Source organism: Halichoerus grypus, chromosome 3 (assembly GCF_964656455.1).
Source record: "Halichoerus grypus chromosome 3, mHalGry1.hap1.1, whole genome shotgun sequence".
Lineage (NCBI taxonomy): Eukaryota > Metazoa > Chordata > Mammalia > Carnivora > Phocidae > Halichoerus > Halichoerus grypus.
The window spans coordinates 86,639,524-86,659,529 of NC_135714.1; the positions used below are offsets into that span (position 1 = coordinate 86,639,524).

Sequence of the window (20,006 nt, forward strand, 5' to 3'; positions counted from 1 at the left end):
TCCTATGGGGCTGGTACTGTCTTATCCTTATGTTTATGACCTCAGTGCATAAAACTGTGTCTGTCATATAATTGTTTTTATTAGACACGTGTTGAATGAATGACTTATCTTAAGGTCTCACAGAAAGTGGTCAAAATTTCCTGACAACCAATTCATCCACTTTACATGCTTCACAACTCAAAAACATTAAAGCAAAGTTGCTAAGTCTCATAGATCAATATTATTGAATGTTTCCCAAAAGTAAGTCTACTCTTGCCTTCCCTTTTTGTTCTAAACATGGTATTTTTCACAAGCCCACATTTACTGGGGTTTAACTTTACTGACACCATTATTTATCTATATAATATTTCTGGATGATTTGTCCTTGTTTTGTGCTCCTTTCATATTTCTTAGTTCAATTCAGATGGACACTATAGCAGAACAATATCAGACAGGATAGAATGAAGTCTGACAGACATCATCCTGTAATTGAGCTTAAAAGGTAGTAACCTTGGAAACTGTCTTCATAACACCAGTGGCCAATATCCAGTATTGGATGGCACTATGAAAATCTCAGTATTTCTTCTAAAAATACCTTGCCTCTATTTTTAGACTGTATAAGAAATGGCAAATGTACTGCTTTCATATTTATCTCCCCTAGTACTACAATGACACACACAGCAATACATGTCAAGAACTTTTAGCAACATTTTCTAGCATCATTCGTACTTCCTCAGAAGGTAATATCCCACTATATAATCTATTACAAGGGAATAGAATTTGGGAATAATTTTTGGCAAAAATAGTATCTTTTTGCTATGTTCTCTCTTCAAGAATTAAAGAGTTAGTATAAAGTGATGCAAAGGAGGGAGAAAGGAGAGGGGACTTACAGAGATTGAATGTTACATGTTCTTTATGTATTTTTAAAATATTAAATGCTACATATACTTTAAAAGAATAGTTGCACATACTGTGTACTCAGTACTGGATTTTGTGTCAGGTATGTTATGTATATTATCTTTAGTGCTCGTCATAACACTAAAGCAGAAATTAATGTGCCAGAACTGGGATGTGCACCTACATCTATGTTATCTACAGACAGCTCTTTCAGCAGGAGCACTGCACTGAAAGTTTCCCAGTTCACACAGGCAGTGTGTGGCGGAGCTGGGACTTAAACCCTTATCTGTCTTGACTGCAAAGCCTGTGCTGTCTATATACTATACTACACTGTCTCTGAGCAATGGAAGGAAATATTCTTCTTAGTCATAATATACACTCAACATAGAAGGCTTACTTGACTTCTTACGTAATTCCTCAATTGCTTTTGCTAACAAGGAGATCTATATGATTGATATCTACTTTAATAATTTATAGAAAGAGCCAAATGGGGTGATTGCTGCATTTATACCACCAATAGGAAAGCCTGTCATGATAGAATGGAAAAGTGAAAAAAAGCATAATAATGATGATGACATTAATAAAAATAATCACTTACATCGTGTTTGCTTTGTGCCAGTACTGCTCTAGGTTGTTTAGATATATTTATTTAACACAACAACCTATGAGGTAGGTACTATTATCATTCTCATGTAATTAGAGTTAAGGAAACAAGGAGATTAGGTCATGACTCTAAGGTCACACAGCTATAACTGACAGAGCCAGGATCTGAAACCCAGGTGATCTGGCTCCACAGTCCATGCTCTTAACAACTAGAGTTACTGAGTGTCTCTTTGTAGAAAGAAACAACTAGAAAGGACAACTAAAAAAAAAAAAAATGCAACCCTATTTGTTCACAATGTTACCAACTGGGTAGTGTTTCCATCATGTTACTGTCAATAGATGTTCTGAAGCAATCTGCTTCAGCAAAGAATTTAGTTAAATTTGCTGTTTGCTTATGCTTTTAAACTCAGTTGAATGGGGATTTCAGTAAAGTACAACGTATTTAGTGAGTTCAAATCCATGTTTGATCCTATCCTGTCTTTATCTACAAAGTTTGTCTCAAGAATTAAAGTGAAATATAGAGTTAGCCTATCCTTTTTCTGTAGACTTAAAAAGATTGTTTCTTTTAAATATGTTCCAAGCTTATGTCACATAATTTTTGCTTAGAAAAGGCACGTTCAGTGTGTTTGTGTGTATTAATCTGGATTCACTTCTTAGGACTTCCCATGATCGCTTCCAGTTCCTTCAAGCATCAAGTACAGATAGGAAGCTCAACATCTTTTTAGATCTACTTAGGAAATACATCCCAAATAAGTGTCCTTTGATTAAAAATAAAACACGGGTATACTTTAGGGCAAGGTCTACGTTTAGACCCCTTCTGTTTTTTTTAAGTCATATTTTTATTATAATTTCTTTCTTCCCAAACAGGAATTATATACAGTAACCAAGCAAATGATGAGCCAGAATAATGGCTAAGGATCAAGGCAATTCACATCAATAGAAGGCATCCTATTTTCAAAGTAGGTAGAGTTTACCTTTTCAACGAGTCAGTCCTAACAAATGTGTTCTTACTTTCTGATTTGAGAAATAATAATTTTATTTTAATGGACAAGCAGAGTTACTGTTAATATGCCTATACAATCTGACAACAGATTCTTTCATCAGTATTTAACGGTGCATTTATGTATGAAATTGGAAAGGCATTAAATTTGCTTGATTTCAAAATGCACAATCAGCATTTCTGATTTTATTTTAGAACTGACCAGAAAAATTCTTTTAATCCTAATTAATCATCCTCTGTTTAAGTTGGGAATGAGAGCAAAACATCGCAGGGTACAAGACAGTGTTCTAGTTTGTGAAACCAGCTTCTTTATTACTATTCAATGCCAAAAGAAAAAAAAATAGATAATTTGATTTTCAAAAGGAATCTCCCAGAAACAAATAATATAAGAACTGAACTATTATTTGTTCATATAAAAAAATAACTTAAGTTTGATAAGTTAGATGATGGCAATACTCTGAATTTGGGGGAAAGAAGGAAGGAGAAATTTTACATAAATCCAAGCATTTTTGTTATTATTCCAAGCATTTTTGTTAGTATTTTCCCAAAAGGACGAGGATTTTCAACAACAGAGAGACAGTGAAGTACCAAATATAGATCATCCACTAAAGATAAAAATCAGGGTAGGTAGCAGTTTTCTTATTTCTCTTGAGAGTGCTTAATAGATATGTAATCTTAAGGTACCCTTTATTTTGAGGTTTTATTTTTTAATCGTTTTTTAAAATTTAAATTCAATTAATTAACATATAATGTATTATTAGTTTCAAGAGAGAGGTCAGTGATTCACCAGTCTTATATAATACCCAGTGCTCATTACATCACATGCCCTCCTTTCTTTTGTTCTTTGTTTTTTAGGCAAATTTATCTCTTGGATAACTTTAAGTGCATTTATTATCAGCAGTCACTTGTGCCTGCCTAAAACTATGAACAACAATAAACTCAGCAGAAGGGCTGGAACCAATGAAATGCTGTTTGAAGAAAGTAGAATTTTTCTACCTGAAAAACGTTTTGGTTTCTGCAAAAATATAGTTTTTTAGTTCCAGATTGTTATATCTTAGGTAATCACATTACTTTCATCTTTGCAACCACAGCAGCAAAGCTTAGACCATAGTTTTATTTCCTATTTCCACACTTAGCTTTTGACACCTAGATTTACAAACTCTTCACTTGTGAATATAATATATAGCTTAACTTACTATCCCGCACTGTATGACATGGAATTTCCTAGGAGTGTTATGTGCCCTCCCAAGGGCACAGCGTTTCCTTTCCTCAAACTGTCAAATGGTTAGTAAGCAGCTATGGATAGGAGAGAGCAAAATTCCATGTGGATTACATCTTTGTGAAAATATAGATTCTTAAACACCTAACCAAGTAGCCTATTGACTCTATCAGCTGAAGATAAACAGGCCCATCCTAAGATTGAAGGCAAATATGTTACTGTCCCCAGTTCTTTTACCCTTTTGGTGGCATCACTGACTTGCAAGTAAACCACGGCCATCTAGTATGACCCAGGTTTGTACCTACAATGCTGGAACAGCAGATGTGGCAGTATATGAGTGAGAGAGAATCCAGAGAAGGAAGTCAAGGCTCAAGAAGAGATTTTGAAATCTTGGATGATTATTTTTGCAAATTGCTATAAGACTGCCTCTTTATCTTATAATTACATTTCATTTAGTGATTCTATTTATTTATATCTGTACCTGGTAAATCAGAGAAGAGAAGAATGCACTCATTAAAGCCATTAGCCAAAAGCCGGTCCCGTAGCTGCTGGAGAATTGCTACTCCAATACAGAATGGGAAAGAGGAATTCCCAAGGAGTAAGGTATCCCAGAGGTGGAAAATTTTGTGCAGTGGAAATACATCTGTAAAATAACAAAATATAAATATATTAATTAAAATAAAAAACAAAATAACAAATTAAAACAATAACAAGCTGTTTTACTAGACATATGACAAATGCCTTATGGTCAAAGCTGTTGAAGAACAAATATTACCAAACTGTTTTTATAAAATGTTTATTTGGTTTTATAAAATGTTCATAAACACTATTTTTGGTTTGGCTTCATTAAATGTTTATAGAACTGTTTTCATACAATATTTATTGCTTCCTAAGGCATCTTTAAAATTTGATAATCAGATTGGTCAAATAGATGACATTTTCTAACCTCCATCATCAATCCTGGTATAGTTGTTTCATTCATTATATTTCTTCCTAGAATTTCCTTGTTATACTGTTCTCATAAATTTATTTACCTAGATGAAATTTAGTCCTGTTTTAGATTGAGTATTGTAACATTTTTATTATGCATTCTAAATAATTGCTTTATTAAGTTCCCATAAAAATTTTATCCCATTTTTTGCAACTTCAGTTTTTACACTTAACGATACTGTGGATATCCTTCCAGGCCAATGCATACAGATCTACTCTAAATATAGTATTCCATTTGTCATTTGTACCCATTTAAGCAGAATGTTCACCATATTAATACCTGTAATTGATTAAACTATTATATATCCACATAATCTATTTAATCGTTTATATATATATATCCACATAATCTATTTAATCGTTTTTTAAAATTTAAATTCAATTAATTAACATATAATGTATTATTAGTTTCTAGAGGAATTCCAGGTTTGGAAATAGCAAAAGTATTAGCTATTAGAGGATCTCTAAAAATTGAGTCTCATTTGGTTTGTAAAAGTTGTCTTCCAAAAAACTCTACGTAAGTACTATAGTTAATGTTAATTTCTTTTTCATTAGAAGGCAGAGATTGTATGAATGTCATGACATGTAAGATAGGCATCCTACACATCACCATGCAACACTCATCCTATGCAATACTCTTCTTGATATTCATCAGTCAAAACAATTCAAATTTCTCCCTACCCAACTCTATTACATTAGAATTACATAAGGATGTTTATGTAATTATATCTGTTTAATATCACTGTAACTATAATATACTGGGGAAGAATGGAGCTGTCCTTTTACTAATACGATACTGAAAGAAAAGGGAAAATGATACTTACGAGTAAACATTGTGAGAAACCAAGGGATGGCATAGAGCTATGGGTGGAAGAGGAAAGGGGTTCCAGGGATGGATAAAGAAGAAATAAAATATAATTACAATGATTACTAATAAACTGAATGTAAAAAATATTCAATGCTTTGGTCTACTCCACTGATTAAAATAAGAGTGAATGTCAATAATTATATTATTACCACAAATACTCTTTTAAATAATATTATCTCTTACAAATGCTGCAGATGACACTTTCACCAAGGATTATTCCACAGAATGTCTTCATTTCATCAAAGAAAATACTCAAGACAATGTCTAACCCAAACACAATATTAACAAGCCAATTCCAAGGGTATACTTTCAGATTTTTACAAAAATATTTCTGGGATTTTAATGGTCCTTATCAGTATGGAGTTACCCTTAGTATTTTTTGAGAATTGTTAAGATGGTATTTGAAAAATGTCCAAAATGTCTCATAAAAAGGTACTATGAAGCATATGCTTTCTATTACCACTCTCTAAATTAATAGGAAACTTCATAACAGAATAAAAGTAATGAGATCCTGAAATGAAATGGGTCTTCAGCTGAGTGACAAATTTATTTTCCTAAGTTTACTGTCTAGGAATGAAAATAAATACATATACACACACACACACTTGTACACATACTTTCAATTAATTTTTTGACATTTTGAAAGTGAGAAATCATTCCTAATTTCTAAAAGTAGAGTAAAATCTCCTTTGTCAGTAGCAGGTATCAAAAATCAATAATTTATAGAAAAATCTGAAAAAGCTCTAATTTTATTGTACTTTGGGTATCAATGCAGTCTACCATTAGACAAAGATTTCTGTACTACCTTTAGGGTTTAAATATTCTTTCAACACTTATCAATTATGAATTTATGAGTAGAGTTGCACATGTCTTTGCATAGCACACCACTGAGTATTTATGCCATCAAAATGCTGGTCAAGAACCCTAGGTATAATTACACAGTACCTTAAAATCTAAGTACTGTATGTGAAATAAAGCTCATTGCTCTCCACAAGATCATTTATATACACATAGACAGTTCTTTCAAGTGATATTATAAAAGTGAAAACTGAAAAGTATAAAGGTATGTGATTTTACTGTAAAGAGTATGGATTGTAGAAAACAATAAAATATAACAAAATCCAAACTCTTCAGCTTAATTTAAGTTTAAAAATAGTAAATATATGTTTCATCACTATTTTTTAGTTTTCCTTTCTTTAAAGGACATGACATAAATTATATTACAATACCTCTACCCTCCTGATCAAAGCCAATTATTTGCCATTAGGAATCTTAACTGAATTACTTCAGCTTCAGTAACAAGCTAACAATCTGTTTTCCCACAGAGTGAAGAGGGCATTGTATGAGGAAACTACACAAAGTAGGGAAGGAATCACTTCAAAAGATCAGAGGGAAAACTTGCCAGGCTCACACAAAGCCAGGAATAGTTCATCTTACCATCAGTCAGAATAAAAAAACAAACTAATAAATGAACAAAAAACCTATAATAAACAAGTAATTGGGTAGAGTACTCAAAAGAGTATTGCCTTAGTAATATTAGCAAAATTATGCTTCCAAATTATGCTGCTACAGTCTTACTTAATAACCTTAGAAGCAGGCTTTGAAAGGATCAAATTGTTTCTTTTTTTTTCAAAGATTTTATTTATTTATTTGAGAGAGAGAATGAGAGAGAGAGAGATCATGAGAGGAAGTAGGGTCAGAGGGAGAAGCAGACTCCCTGCTGAGCAGGGAGCCTGATGGGGGACTCGATGACTCCAAGATCATGACCTGAGCTGAAGGCAGTCATTTAACCAACTGAGCCACCCAGGCGCCCCTGAAAGGATCAAATTGTTTCAATGTTAGTTAGTTACATCCCAAAATAAAGCTCAAGAATATTTATAAGAATATAAAAATATCTAATATTCAACAAGGTAAAATTCATAATGTCTGGAATCTAATAAAAATACCAGTAGTAAAAAATAGCAGAAAAAAGTGATCCATAATGAGGAGAAAAATAATTCAATCAAAATGCACACAGAACTGACATGTTTGTAATACCAGGCAATGATGTTAAGATACTTTTTATAACTATATTTCATATGTTCAAAAAGCTAAGGAGGTTTATGTTAAGTAGAGACATGGCAGATCCAAAAAAAAAAAAAAAAAAAAACCAAAAAAATCAAACTTTTAGAGATGAAAAGTAGGATGTCTGAGATAAAAAAAATATACTGGATGGGATTTAAGAGCAGATCAGACACTGCAGATGAAAAAATTAGTGAACTTGAAAACACTGAAATAGAAAGTACCCAAAGTGAAACAAAGGAAGAAAAAGGACAAAAACAAACAAACAAAAACAAAAAAACAAAAAACAGCCCTGAGCATCAGTGAGCAACTTCAATCAGCTAAATATGTATGTGATTAGAGATACGAAATGAGAGAGAGAAAATATGAAAGGGGACAGAAAAAATATTTGAAGAAATAATAGCTTGAACATTTTCCAAATTTGGTGAAAACTAAAAACTAATAGGATCCAATAATCTCAAGTTGCCCAAACACAAGACCCATGAAGAAAACCACACCAAGGCACATCATACTCAAATTCCTCAAAATCAGTGGTAAAGAGAAAAATCTTATAAGCCATAGCTAGACACACACACACACACACACACACACACACACACACACACACACATTATGTAAGAGCATCAATGAGAAGATTCTTCTCAAAAAATGTTTTGTCAGTGCCCAATAAATGACAGTGTAGCAACATTTTTAAAGTATTAAAAAAATCTATGTAGAATTGTATGCTCAGCAAAAATATCTTTTGAAGACAAAAGGTAAAATAAAGACTCTTTCACACACATAGAAACTGAAAAAATTCATCACCAGCAGTCCTATACTACAAGAAATACTGAAGAAGTCTTCCAGGCAGAAAGGAAATGATACCAGATGGAAATCTAGATCTACACAGAATGAAGAGACATACAGGGATTGTAAATGTGTATGTGGCTGAATATAAGACTTTTATTTTTAAAAAATCTTTAAAAATAGTAATTTCTTTAAAGCAAAAATAGTAATTTATTGTGGGGTTTATAACATATATAGAAATAGAATTTAGGACAACTATAACACAAACACTGGGAGGGGAAAATGGAAGTATATATTATAAAGTATTTGTACTATCTGTGAAGTGGTATAATATAACTTGAAAGCAAATGGTGGTAAGTTAAAGAATTATAATATAAACCAGAATTTCTTCATCACTATTCACATTTTAGGTTAGATAACTTTTGGTTGGGAATGTCCTTTGCATTTTCAGATTATTGCAGCAATCCAGCCTCCACCCACTAGATGCCAGTAGTATTCACCCAGTTTCATCAAAAATGTCTTTAGACATTGCCAAAAACCCTCTGGGAGGCAAAACTGCCTGTTTGAAGACCACTGTATAAATCCTAGGGAAACCAATAAGAAAACACAACAGAGTCATAGCTAACATGTCAACAAAGGAGATAAAATAAAATCACAGAAAAAAAATCCAATGAATTAAAAGAAGACAGATAAAAAGGAAAAGGAAAACAAAGAATTGATGAGACAGAATAAAAATAGCAAATGGTAGATTTAAAGGCAACCATATCAATAATCACCAAAAAAGTCAATGGTTCTTACGATGGTTGATTTTATGTGTCAACTTGACTGATATGGGGTGTCCAGTTATTAGTTAAACACTATTCTGGTTGTGTCTTTGAGGGTGTTTCTGGATAAGATCAACATGTGAATCAGTAGACTTAATAAAGCAGATTGTTCTCCCTAATGTGAGTGGGCCTTATGCAATTTGTTGGAGGTCTAAATAGAACAGAAGTAATACTTCTATTAGTAATATTAATAGAAGACAGAGTAAGGGAGAATTCACTCTCTGCTCTGATGGATAGGATACAGCGTGAACAAAACATAGGTCCAGCCTATAAGGAGCTTATAGTTCATTAAGGGCAGTAGAAGTTCATTACATATTCTCTCAATTCATTCCATTTAGGTTCTTGCCTCCACCTCACCACCAAAACTGCTCCTATCTTCATCATAAAAGATTTCCCCGTTGCTAAATCTAATAGCCAATTCTCCTTCTCAGTTCTTCTTTAGCAATCATCAGGGTTTGCCATAGTTAACTACTCTTACCTTCTCAACCCGCCTCTCCGATTTGACTTCCAAGATACCACATTCATCTACTTTTCTTCTTACCTTTCTGATTGTTGCTCCATCTCCTTTGTTGGTTCTTCTTCATCTCCTTGACTTAAATATTGGCATCCCCTATTTTCAGTCCTTGGACTTTTCCTCTTTTCTATTTTCTCCAAATGATTATATACAGTGTGAGAACTCCCCCATTTTTATAGCTCTATCCCAGGCCTCTCCCCTGAATTTCAAACCCACGTCTAAATGCCAGTTGACATTTCCACTTGTATGTCTAACAGATATACAAAACATGTCCCAAACTGAGCTCCTGAGACTACTTCAAAAATTTGTGCTCCAAGTATAGTCTTCAGGTAAAAAAATTCTGGCATCATTCTTAACTTCTCTTTCTCCTACATTGTACATCTGCCACCAGCAATCCTGCTGGCTCTACCTTCAAAATTATTCCAGAATGTAAAAACTGCTTACCACCCCTACCGCTAATTTCCTGATTCAAGCCACTCTTGCCTAGATTATTACAATAGTGCATGACTAACCTTTTTAAATTCTATCTGTGTTCTTCCTTGGATTTCTCTTACCATAACAGCCAGAATGATCTTATTAAAATGTTTAGATCAGAACATATCATTCCTCTGGTCAACAGTATCCAGTGGCTTTCCAACACTGTAAAAGCTGAAGTCTTAACTATGAAATCTGCTTTGATGTAAAATCTGGTCCTCTTTGACTCTCACCTCCTTGTTCATTGAGCTCCAGTCACATTGGTCTCCTGGCTGCTTCTTCAACATCCCTGGAATGCTTACACCTCCTGAGGGCTTTAGCACTTGCTATTGCTTCTGCTTCAATTGCTCTTTCCCTCAGTTCCTTAAGGCATTTATTCAAAAGTCACTTTTTCCATGAGGCTTTCCCTGACTTCGTTCCTTCCCATCCCTTCCCTTCCCCTTCCTTTTCTGTTCTCCTTCCTCCCTCCCTCCCTCCTTTCCTCCCCCCCCACCCTTTCTCTCCTCTCCCTCAAGTTTTTAATTCCAGTTAGTTAACAGTGTTATATTAGTTTTGGGTGTACAATATAGTGATTCAACACTTCCATGCATTACCTGGTGCTCATCACAACAAGTGCCCTCCTTAACCCCCATCCCTTATTTAACCCATCCCCCCAATCCCTTCGCCTGACTATGTTATTAAAAAATTCAATTTCCTCTACATCTGAGTACTTTACATTCATGTCCCTACTTTAGTTTTTTTTCCTCTTTAGTACTTACCACTACCCAACATATCACATAGTATATTTATCTTTTTTATTGTCTATCCCCCACTAGAATATAAATTCAATGGGGGCAGAGATTTTGTCTGTTTTGTTTTTTTTTTTTCATTGACATACCCACGGCCTAGGAAAAAGGGCAGCACATAATAGGCACTCAAAGATTTGTTGAAAGAAAGAACAAAATATATAATGAAGATAACTGAAAGGATAGATTAAAAGATCCAAAAATGAGATTATACACTTTCTTGAGAAGTTTTCAATAAATATGAAATAATGAGAAATTAGCTAATCTTCCTTGGGTTTTATATATCCTTCATATTAAATAGTGGAAAGTATTTAAACAACACCAAACTTAAAATTCTGAATTATATACTTATACTTTGACAACAATTATAAAAAGTTATTAGAAATAAGTGAAATGAAGCATATTCTAATAATATTTGAAAAGTAATAATTCAAGTTGAAAACATTTCTTTAATACATAATAACTCCTAGGTGCTCACCAGTACCAGTCATCTCTTACCAACTAAAGTCAGGTAAATAAATAGTTAATATATTCTGTGAATGGTAGTGCCTGTTATTTATTCTTTCTTTATTTCTTCCTTTTAAAATTTTAACTGATATTTTAATCTTAAATAATTTCTTAGGATATTGGTACATCTTCATAATGCAGTCTAATATATGAGAAAGACAGCAGTATAACATAATTTTGAATACTAGACTGGTTCAGATTTTAATTTAAAAAATAGCAATTAAATAATGAAATATTTTATTGCAAATACAAAAAATATATAAAATTAGTCTTATTAAGTTAGAAATATTATTAGCTTTTCCTGATTTAAAGATGGAAACTGAAACCCAATGAAAAAAAAATCCTACATGCTTTAATTATTTTCTCCAGATCATTATATTATTTTGCTTTATTTGGCCTAGTGGTAGTCTACCAAGAGTCAGCTGAGTAAATACTGCCCCCTAGCTATAGCAAGAAAGAATAGTGATATTTAGCATTTCAGGACATCTTTACAAATGGCCTAGTAATATGAATATTACAACTATCAACAGGAAAAACAAAGGCCGGAAGCTCATTAACTTGATTTTGAGAAGTATAAAATTATGGCTTCAATAGTTGTAAAAGTATACAAATGTAAAAGATTAAAAAAAGGAAATATTTCTCATAAACTCTGGATGAATCTTCTGTCAAATGTATATTTACATATTTTCACATTGTCTCTCCTATTAATATTTTTAGTTTCTATTTTTACTTATTTTATGTATTATAAAAATTGTTATTTTCATTATATTTTAAATAATACAATTATTATTGTTATTATAAAAGGGAGTCCCTTCTAGTTGACTTTTCTTAATCTAGCTTCTTATGAGCATATTGTATTTTTTGTTTGCCTCAAGTCAGAAGTATGTTTACATTTAAGTTACCTCTATAAAATACACGTTGACCATTAATCTGATACCTCATAATGACTCTCTGAATTAGGGAAATAAATATCTAGCCACTCAAGAAAGAATGCTTAAAAACTAGCAGGTTTTTGTTGTTGTTGTTTAGCAGTGGTAGATACTTTCACATATTTTCTTGAAACTCTAGACTTTGTGATCTGGTAGTTATATATCTCTTTAAACCTTTAGGTTTAGGTGAAGGTAAGTTAATGGATCTAAAACACCTGGCAGAGGATGTATCAGACATCAGTATAGGAATTACATGATCATTCTTAGTAACAGTCCAGAAACTTTTGTAATAAAAAATGTATTTTAACAACCCAAAGGGCTGAGGTCTTATGAAGCCATCTAACAAAAGATTCACACACTCTGGAATAAGGAGCACAGGAGTGGAAGGTAAGGAGAAGGGAACCCTAAGCACTGGGAACTGTACATGTTTTACAGGTTGGGGTAGACTCAATAAAGGCAAGGCATAGCCTAAGAAGGCTAAAGTATTTACCCTCCTGTTGGCTCTCAGAATCAACATTACTCAGTCCCATGACAGCTACTTTCAGTTCACAAAATTTCAAATTTACTTATACCAATTCTGTTTCTTCTATTTTCCAAATTCTTCTATTTTCCAAATTCTACTTTATTTTGTCTTTCTGACTTACTATCATCCTCTGAGCTACATATAGTATAACAAAGTTTTCTACAAAAGAAAATTCTTCAAAATCAAGAAAATGCTCCACAAGATTTGCATTGTTCCATTGTGCCACTCATTTTCAAAAGACCATTATCTCCTTCAACAACGAAAAAAATGATGCTTTATGCTAAATCAGGATAAATTCAATAGAATGGGAAATTCAGTAGAATGGGAAAGGGTTTCACATAAATAAAAAAATATATATAGTAAAAGCAAAAGCAGTACTAAACAGTTCTCTTTCTTTAACAGTATTCCCCATCTTCTATCTTTTCAGAATTATGGGGAAACACCTTCTAGGAACAAAATCTACCTTTATTTCCATAACCACTTTACAGAACAATAATCAAGAGATGAAAATTATAAATCTATAAGATAAAGAGTGATTCACAGAGCAACTCTTTAGGATATTTTAAATAGAAAAAAAAAATTACATTCTGATATTTTTGTGAACCAGTAAACTTTAAGCAAAAGATTGTTCCTAAAACAAAGCAATCAGTATTACTGCATTCTCACATATGAAAACAACTGTGCTAGGTACTGTGGCAGATACAAAGAAATGTAAACACTTGGCTCATATATATGAAAAGATAGATAAAGTAGTATGGAATATGGTGCTATTGAATCAATACCACCTAGACTCCTTGCTAGGGCTTGAAGTCAAACTTAACTTAAATTTCCAGGGTATATATTCCCTGTTCTCTGACAATCAGAAAATTTTATCTATATCTAAATCATCCGGCATTCTTTCGTAGATTATTGATGGTGGATTCCCCCAATGATAATGTAAGTTTATTTATTTATTTTTAACTATCCTGGTAATTTGTTTGGTTTGAGACTTGAAACTTACTAAGAATCTAAGTCTTCTTTCCTTATCTAATGTGCTCACACTGTATTATCTCTATTTTTTATAAAGCATTTTCACAGATTTCAACTTATCTAAGGCTCACAGAGTCCTGTGGGTAGTCAAGGTAGACATTATTTTTCCTAATTTATTAATCAGCCACCTGAGGCTGGAAGTGAGTTACTATGCCACAGTCACAGGTATATAACTTTTAAAGCAGGCACTAGACTCCAGGACTTCTGACCGCCAATTGTTCTTTATACTATACAAGGATGGTAGAGAAGACAAAAATAAGTTGGGTTATAAGTATTTTTTTCTACATAACTTATTAATATTACACTGTATACTCTAAATTGTAGGTAAATTACCTCCCATACTTACCGTGAACACAACCAAAAAGTTGGATCATTTCAGATCCAGATCAGATCCTTCCAGAGAAACATTGTTACAGAACTTTCTGTGATGAAGGAAATGTTCTACAGTTGTTTAAAAAAATTTTTTTAAGCCTCAAATACTAATACCCCCAAATAATAATTAATATATGATAAACATTTCTCTTGATATATTTCTGTATTTATATAAAATTTTAGATAAAAGTATTCATAACAAAACCTGGATCATATTACACTTGCTACTTTATGAAGTACTAGATATAAAACTTACAAGTGAATAAAACAGAAAATTTGTTACTTTAAGAGATATTAGTTTCTGAAGATCTAGTTAAAGTTGCTAAAAAAAGAACAGAAAAAAACTTTTAAACTATACTTTCAAGCTTCAGTATTACCTATTGATTACCTGTTTTGAAAGATGACAAAATTATTACACTTATACTCTCTATCCTTTCTCTAATACCTCAATTTTTATATACTATTTTTACATTATTAAGTTTTATAACATTTAAATTCTATATCATTACATAATTAACACAGTTGTTTAGTATTAATCCTTCATTTAAATGGAGTAACCAGTTCCTCGAGTTGCTAGTTTTATTTAACTCTTTCTTGGTTGGATTTCATCATCTATTTTCATTTTAATTTCTCTAAAAGAAGTTCTTGGGGCTTGTATTTCCTAAATTCTTGGATGCTTAAGAATGTATATACTGTACACCTAAAACCAATGGCACATTTTGTGTCAACTATACTTGAATAAAATTTTTTAATTTTTAATTTTTTAATTTTTTTAAAAGATTTTATTTATTTATTTGAGAGAGAGAGTGAGCGAGAGAGTATGAGAGCACAAGCCAGGGGAGAGGCAGGAGAGGGAGAAGCAGACTCCCCACTGAGCAGAGAGCCTAATGTGGGGCTCAATCCCAGAACCCTTGGCTGAAGGCAGACACTTAACCAATTGAGCTACCCAGACACCCCTAAATTTTTTTTCAAATGCATGTCTGCTAGAAGAAAACCTGCATGTCTACTACATTTGTATTTGAAGGATAACTTGGCTATTATGAAATTTCCCAGTTAACTTTTGTTCTCTTGAAATTTTATACACAATTCTCCATGAGTGTTGCTATGAAATTTTATCTGAAATTCCCTTTGCAATTACTTAGGTATACTTATCCTTTTCCATTTTATTCTGTATGATTTCCTCAAAACTACTTGTTATGTCATTAAGTGGGTTTATACTTTCATTCTAGTTTTCACTATTTTAATGAGACTCTTATTAATATAATATTCTCAAATTTCTCTGGGCTTTATCAGTTCACTTTTTATCTCCTTTTGTTAATCTATATTTTTTGAGCTCTTTATTCTCTTGATTGAGCTCATTTTTATTTTTATTATATTTTTAAGTTTTTATTTAAATTCCAGTTAACATATAGTGTAATATTAGTTTTAGGTGGCTCACTTTTTTTTAAGATGTATTTATTTATTTGAGAGAGAGAGTGTGTGCATGAGTTAGAGCAGGGGTGGGGTGGGGTTGGGGGGCAGGGCAGAGGGAGAGGGAGAGAAGCAGCCTCCCCGCTGAGCGTGGAGCCCCATGACACCGGGCTCAATCCCACAACCCTGAGATCATGACCTGAGCCGAAACCAAGAGGCCCAACTGACTGAGCCATCCAGGAGCCCCAAAAGGCGGCTCATTTTTAAAGTGAGATCATGTTGTGCTATTTCTGTGAGGTAACAGAAGACTTTTTCATTTGTTTTTATAAGTGATTCTTTTATTTCTTTTCTCCTTTCTTTTTCTGTCTTTTCATTATTTATCTTCAAATGGGTCTAGCTTCCCATTAAAGAATAAATGTTAGTATGGTGGAGGGTAGAATTTGGGGAGGGCAGTTCATAATCTCCATTCAAAACTGTTGCCTACAACATATCTCATTAACCCCTCAGGGTATATTGTACTCATCCACTTTTGATATTCTTTTTTGAGCATTTCTAACTATTTGTGAGGATTGATACTTTATTATTTTTAAAGAACAAAGAATAAAGAGAAAATTTACTTACACTTTTGAAAAACAGATTAAAATTCCTTCTTACAATTACCATATGAATCTATTGGATCCTTTTATAAATCTATGATATATTATTGAAATCTCAGTGATCTTATTCTTCTTATATCATGAAATATTTTGTTTTTTTATCAAAGTAGGACTTATTTTATCATTACTCATCAGTTATTCCCAACTATGCTAAAAAAGACTAAACCAAAAGAAAACAAAAAAATGATAGAATCACCTAGAAGGATGGTATAATATTAAAATAAATCATTACTATTACCATTTTCATTTTTCCTATTGCATCATCCAAAGTATTACATCATCTTTCAAGAAGATATAAAAGATACATGGAGACAACATCATTATAGTCTTTTTTATTTTTTGATTCTCAGTGAACACAGTTGAGGACTCAGAATTTCTCATTTTCCATCCTTACCAGCAAAGAGAAAAAAACTGATAGAGGATAATGTTTCACAATTATTAGACCAATCAGAAAATTGGCAGTAGTATTCTAGATTCTAGTGAAATGGTAACATTGGTTATATAGTGAAATTTCAAACTGTGAATGCTCAGATGATGGTATCTTAAATGAATTTCCTCAAACACAAGAATCAGGGTAAACAGTAAGTTAGCCTTTCACTGGAAAGGACCTCATTACACAATATTTTGAGACATAAACCTGGACCATCCATTTTGCTAAAAAGATATGTGAGAGTAAGCTTTCATTTTTATTTATTTATTTATTTATTTATTTACTTTTTAAAGATTTTATTTATTGACAGAGAGAGACACGGTGAGAGAGGGAACACAAGCAGGGGGAGTGGGAGAGGGAGAAGCAGGCTTCCCACCGAGCAGGGAGCCCGATGTGGGGCTCGATCCCAGGACCCTGGGATCATGACCTGAGCCAAAGACAGACGCTTAACGACTGAGCCACCCAGGCGCCCCTAAGCTTTCATTTTTAAAATGATATTTCTACACCAAATGTCATACAAGTTAAGTGGATAAATGCTAAAGGTAGGTGTGTTTACAAAATGACTGGAAGGAAACAGATAATTAGGAAGAAAATCATTATATTTATTAATCTAATTTGTGTTCATTCATCTAAAATGAAACTATTTTGCAATTATTGAACAAAAAAGATAGCTGTTCTCCAACAAAGTTATGAGGCTTATTAATATTTTGTTTTGATAACTGTGCTTTGAACATGCAGGTACAGAAGAAGAACCAGAAATAAGATAGAATCAATTGGAGTTGTATTTTAAATCTAGAATCAGTATTTACAAGATAGATATGCTTCAGGTTCATGCATGACAGATGAGCAGTAAGTTCAAAGCATACTGCACACTACACAAATATATACTTTCAAAATGAGGAATGTATGGAATAAAATTTTGAGTTGCTATGTTCATATTCTTACTAAAATTTTAATAGTTATTTTCTGCTATGTCTTCATTCTACCTCTGTAAATTATTACAAAATGACTTAAACATATAAAAATAATTAAAAAGGTCCATTGGATTCAGATGGTAAATGGTTTTCTTTCCCTTGTATACAAAAGGTTATATTAGTTACATCTTTTGCAAGTCATGATTTCCCTAATTCTAAAAAAAAGGAAAAAATCAAATTAAGAAATAAGTAACTGTATAATCATTTCTTTCTCTATTTTTACTTGACTTACAATATTGAACTGAAAAACTATAAAGTAGAAATTAGTAATAAAATCAGTTGGACAATTTAATGGTTCTGAGATCCACAGTATCATTTTAGGGAGGGATAAGGTATTTTTCAATTCCAGAGTGCCTTTCAATTATCTCACTGAGTAGTAAAAAATGTTTTAAAATTTTTGAAGAAAATTAATTTACCTTAAGTAAAAGACTATAAGACATCTTATGTAGCACTTTCTGGGAGATAGAAAAACACCTTAAAAAATCAAGCAAATAAAAAAGGTTAAAATTCAAAGTAGTGAGTGGTAATCTCACCAAGTCAGGCAAGCAAGAAAGTCTTTATTGTTATTAGTACCATGTTGCCTTTGGCAAAGTATTTATTCATTAACTGATGCAGCAAAATAATATATCCACTACAGCTTGTAATAACATGCTTTTCTAAATGTAGATCATATTAATATAACCAAAGAAATAGTATATGATCAGACTTTAACAATAAGTAGAACAAGAACACCAATAATGGTTCACGCCTTAACACTGTATACCTAGTTTGAATAGTTTATATGTATTATCTCATTTAATCATCACAGTGATCCTTTGAGGTAAGTTTTATTATAATCAACATTAATAGCAATAGAACTGTGGATAAGAAACTAACAAGTATTTAGCTAGTAAGTTGAAGAGTCAGGATTAGAACCCTGGCCCATTTGATTCCAGTGTCTGAATGGTTTTTCTCTCTCTCAGTTTTCTCAAATAGTGGTCACAGGCTCCTGGGGATCTTCAAGACCTTTAGGGGTCCACATACTCAAAGCTGTCTTCATGACAGTACTAAGGTATTTTTTGTTCTTTGCAAAGCCACTGGTGGATAAAACTGCTGGTACCTTATTACAAATCAAGGTCATGGCACTGAAGTGTAACAGTCATATTCTTGTGAAAGATTAAAATTAACAATTTTACTAAGTATCTTTTTAAATGTTTCATAAGACAAAATGGGAAGTATGCATAAAACATACTGTGTACTGAATTGTAAAGATTGTTTTGAGAAAAAGCACTAGGACGATCATTTGAGATGTGAGTCAAGGCAGGTGCTTTTTTTTTTTTTTTCAAGAATACCATTTTTTTTCCTTGTAAGCATGACATATAAACAATTATTTTTTCCAGGCTTTCATATTAGGCAGATATTTCTCAAAAATGAATGAAGTGAGCCTATCACTTCAAGAAAAATTTCTAGCAGTCAGGTGAATATTAAAATTTTAGAAAACTTGTTTCTGCCACTGTGAGCTTGGCAGCTTTCCAACACTTAATGATTTTTTGGATAAGATCAATGGTCATATTAATGAATGTGACTTTTTTTATATTGTAAAATGAAATGTTTCATAGTTGGAAGATCTGCATAATTCAGTGAATCAAAATGACCAACATATGACATTACAAAATCATGTGTGGGAAAAGCCAAAGTGCAAGACAGACTGAGCGATTTGAATAGAACAGAGTATGAAAAGTTCATTGGTATGGTTTTAGATTGTACTTTGCAACCAAGCTTTAAGAAACTACCACTGTCTGAAAAGGCCCTTTGCCAACTACATGTCTGTATAAGTCCTAATTTTCTTCATACACTTCAACCAAAACAATGATTCACAACAGATTGAATTCAGAAGCAGATATGAGAATCTAGCTTTCTTCTATTAAACAGAGACTGCAAAAATAAAAAATCATACCACTCCTCCATTATTTTTTTTAGAAAACAATTATTTTTTAGAAAAGCATGTTATTGTGGTTAACATGCAGTGGCTTTATTGTCATTTTTAAGTAAATTAATACATATTTTTTAAATGTCTTAGTAAATATTGGTAGAGATAACCCACATAAACAAAAATTCTTTGGTATCCTTGATCCTTAAAGAGGTCTCAAGATCAAAAAGTTTGAAAACCACTGCCTTATGCCATACTTCCTTTCAC

At 32.4% G+C, this 20,006-nt stretch overlaps 1 protein-coding gene across 4 annotated transcripts in view; it reads right to left on the reverse strand.

Moving 5' to 3' along the window:
* TBCK (TBC1 domain containing kinase) overlaps positions 1 to 20,006 on the reverse strand; it is a 227,777-nt gene that overhangs the window by 102,568 nt on the left and 105,203 nt on the right. For all 4 annotated transcript variants that reach the window (XM_036094769.2, XM_036094767.2, XM_078069049.1 and 1 more), the window contains 2 exons: positions 5,513 to 5,549; positions 4,180 to 4,341 (listed from right to left, as the gene is read on the reverse strand). In XM_036094769.2, coding sequence (XP_035950662.1) covers positions 4,180 to 4,341; positions 5,513 to 5,549 — 199 coding nt within the window. The remainder of the gene's footprint in view (positions 1 to 4,179; positions 4,342 to 5,512; positions 5,550 to 20,006) is intronic.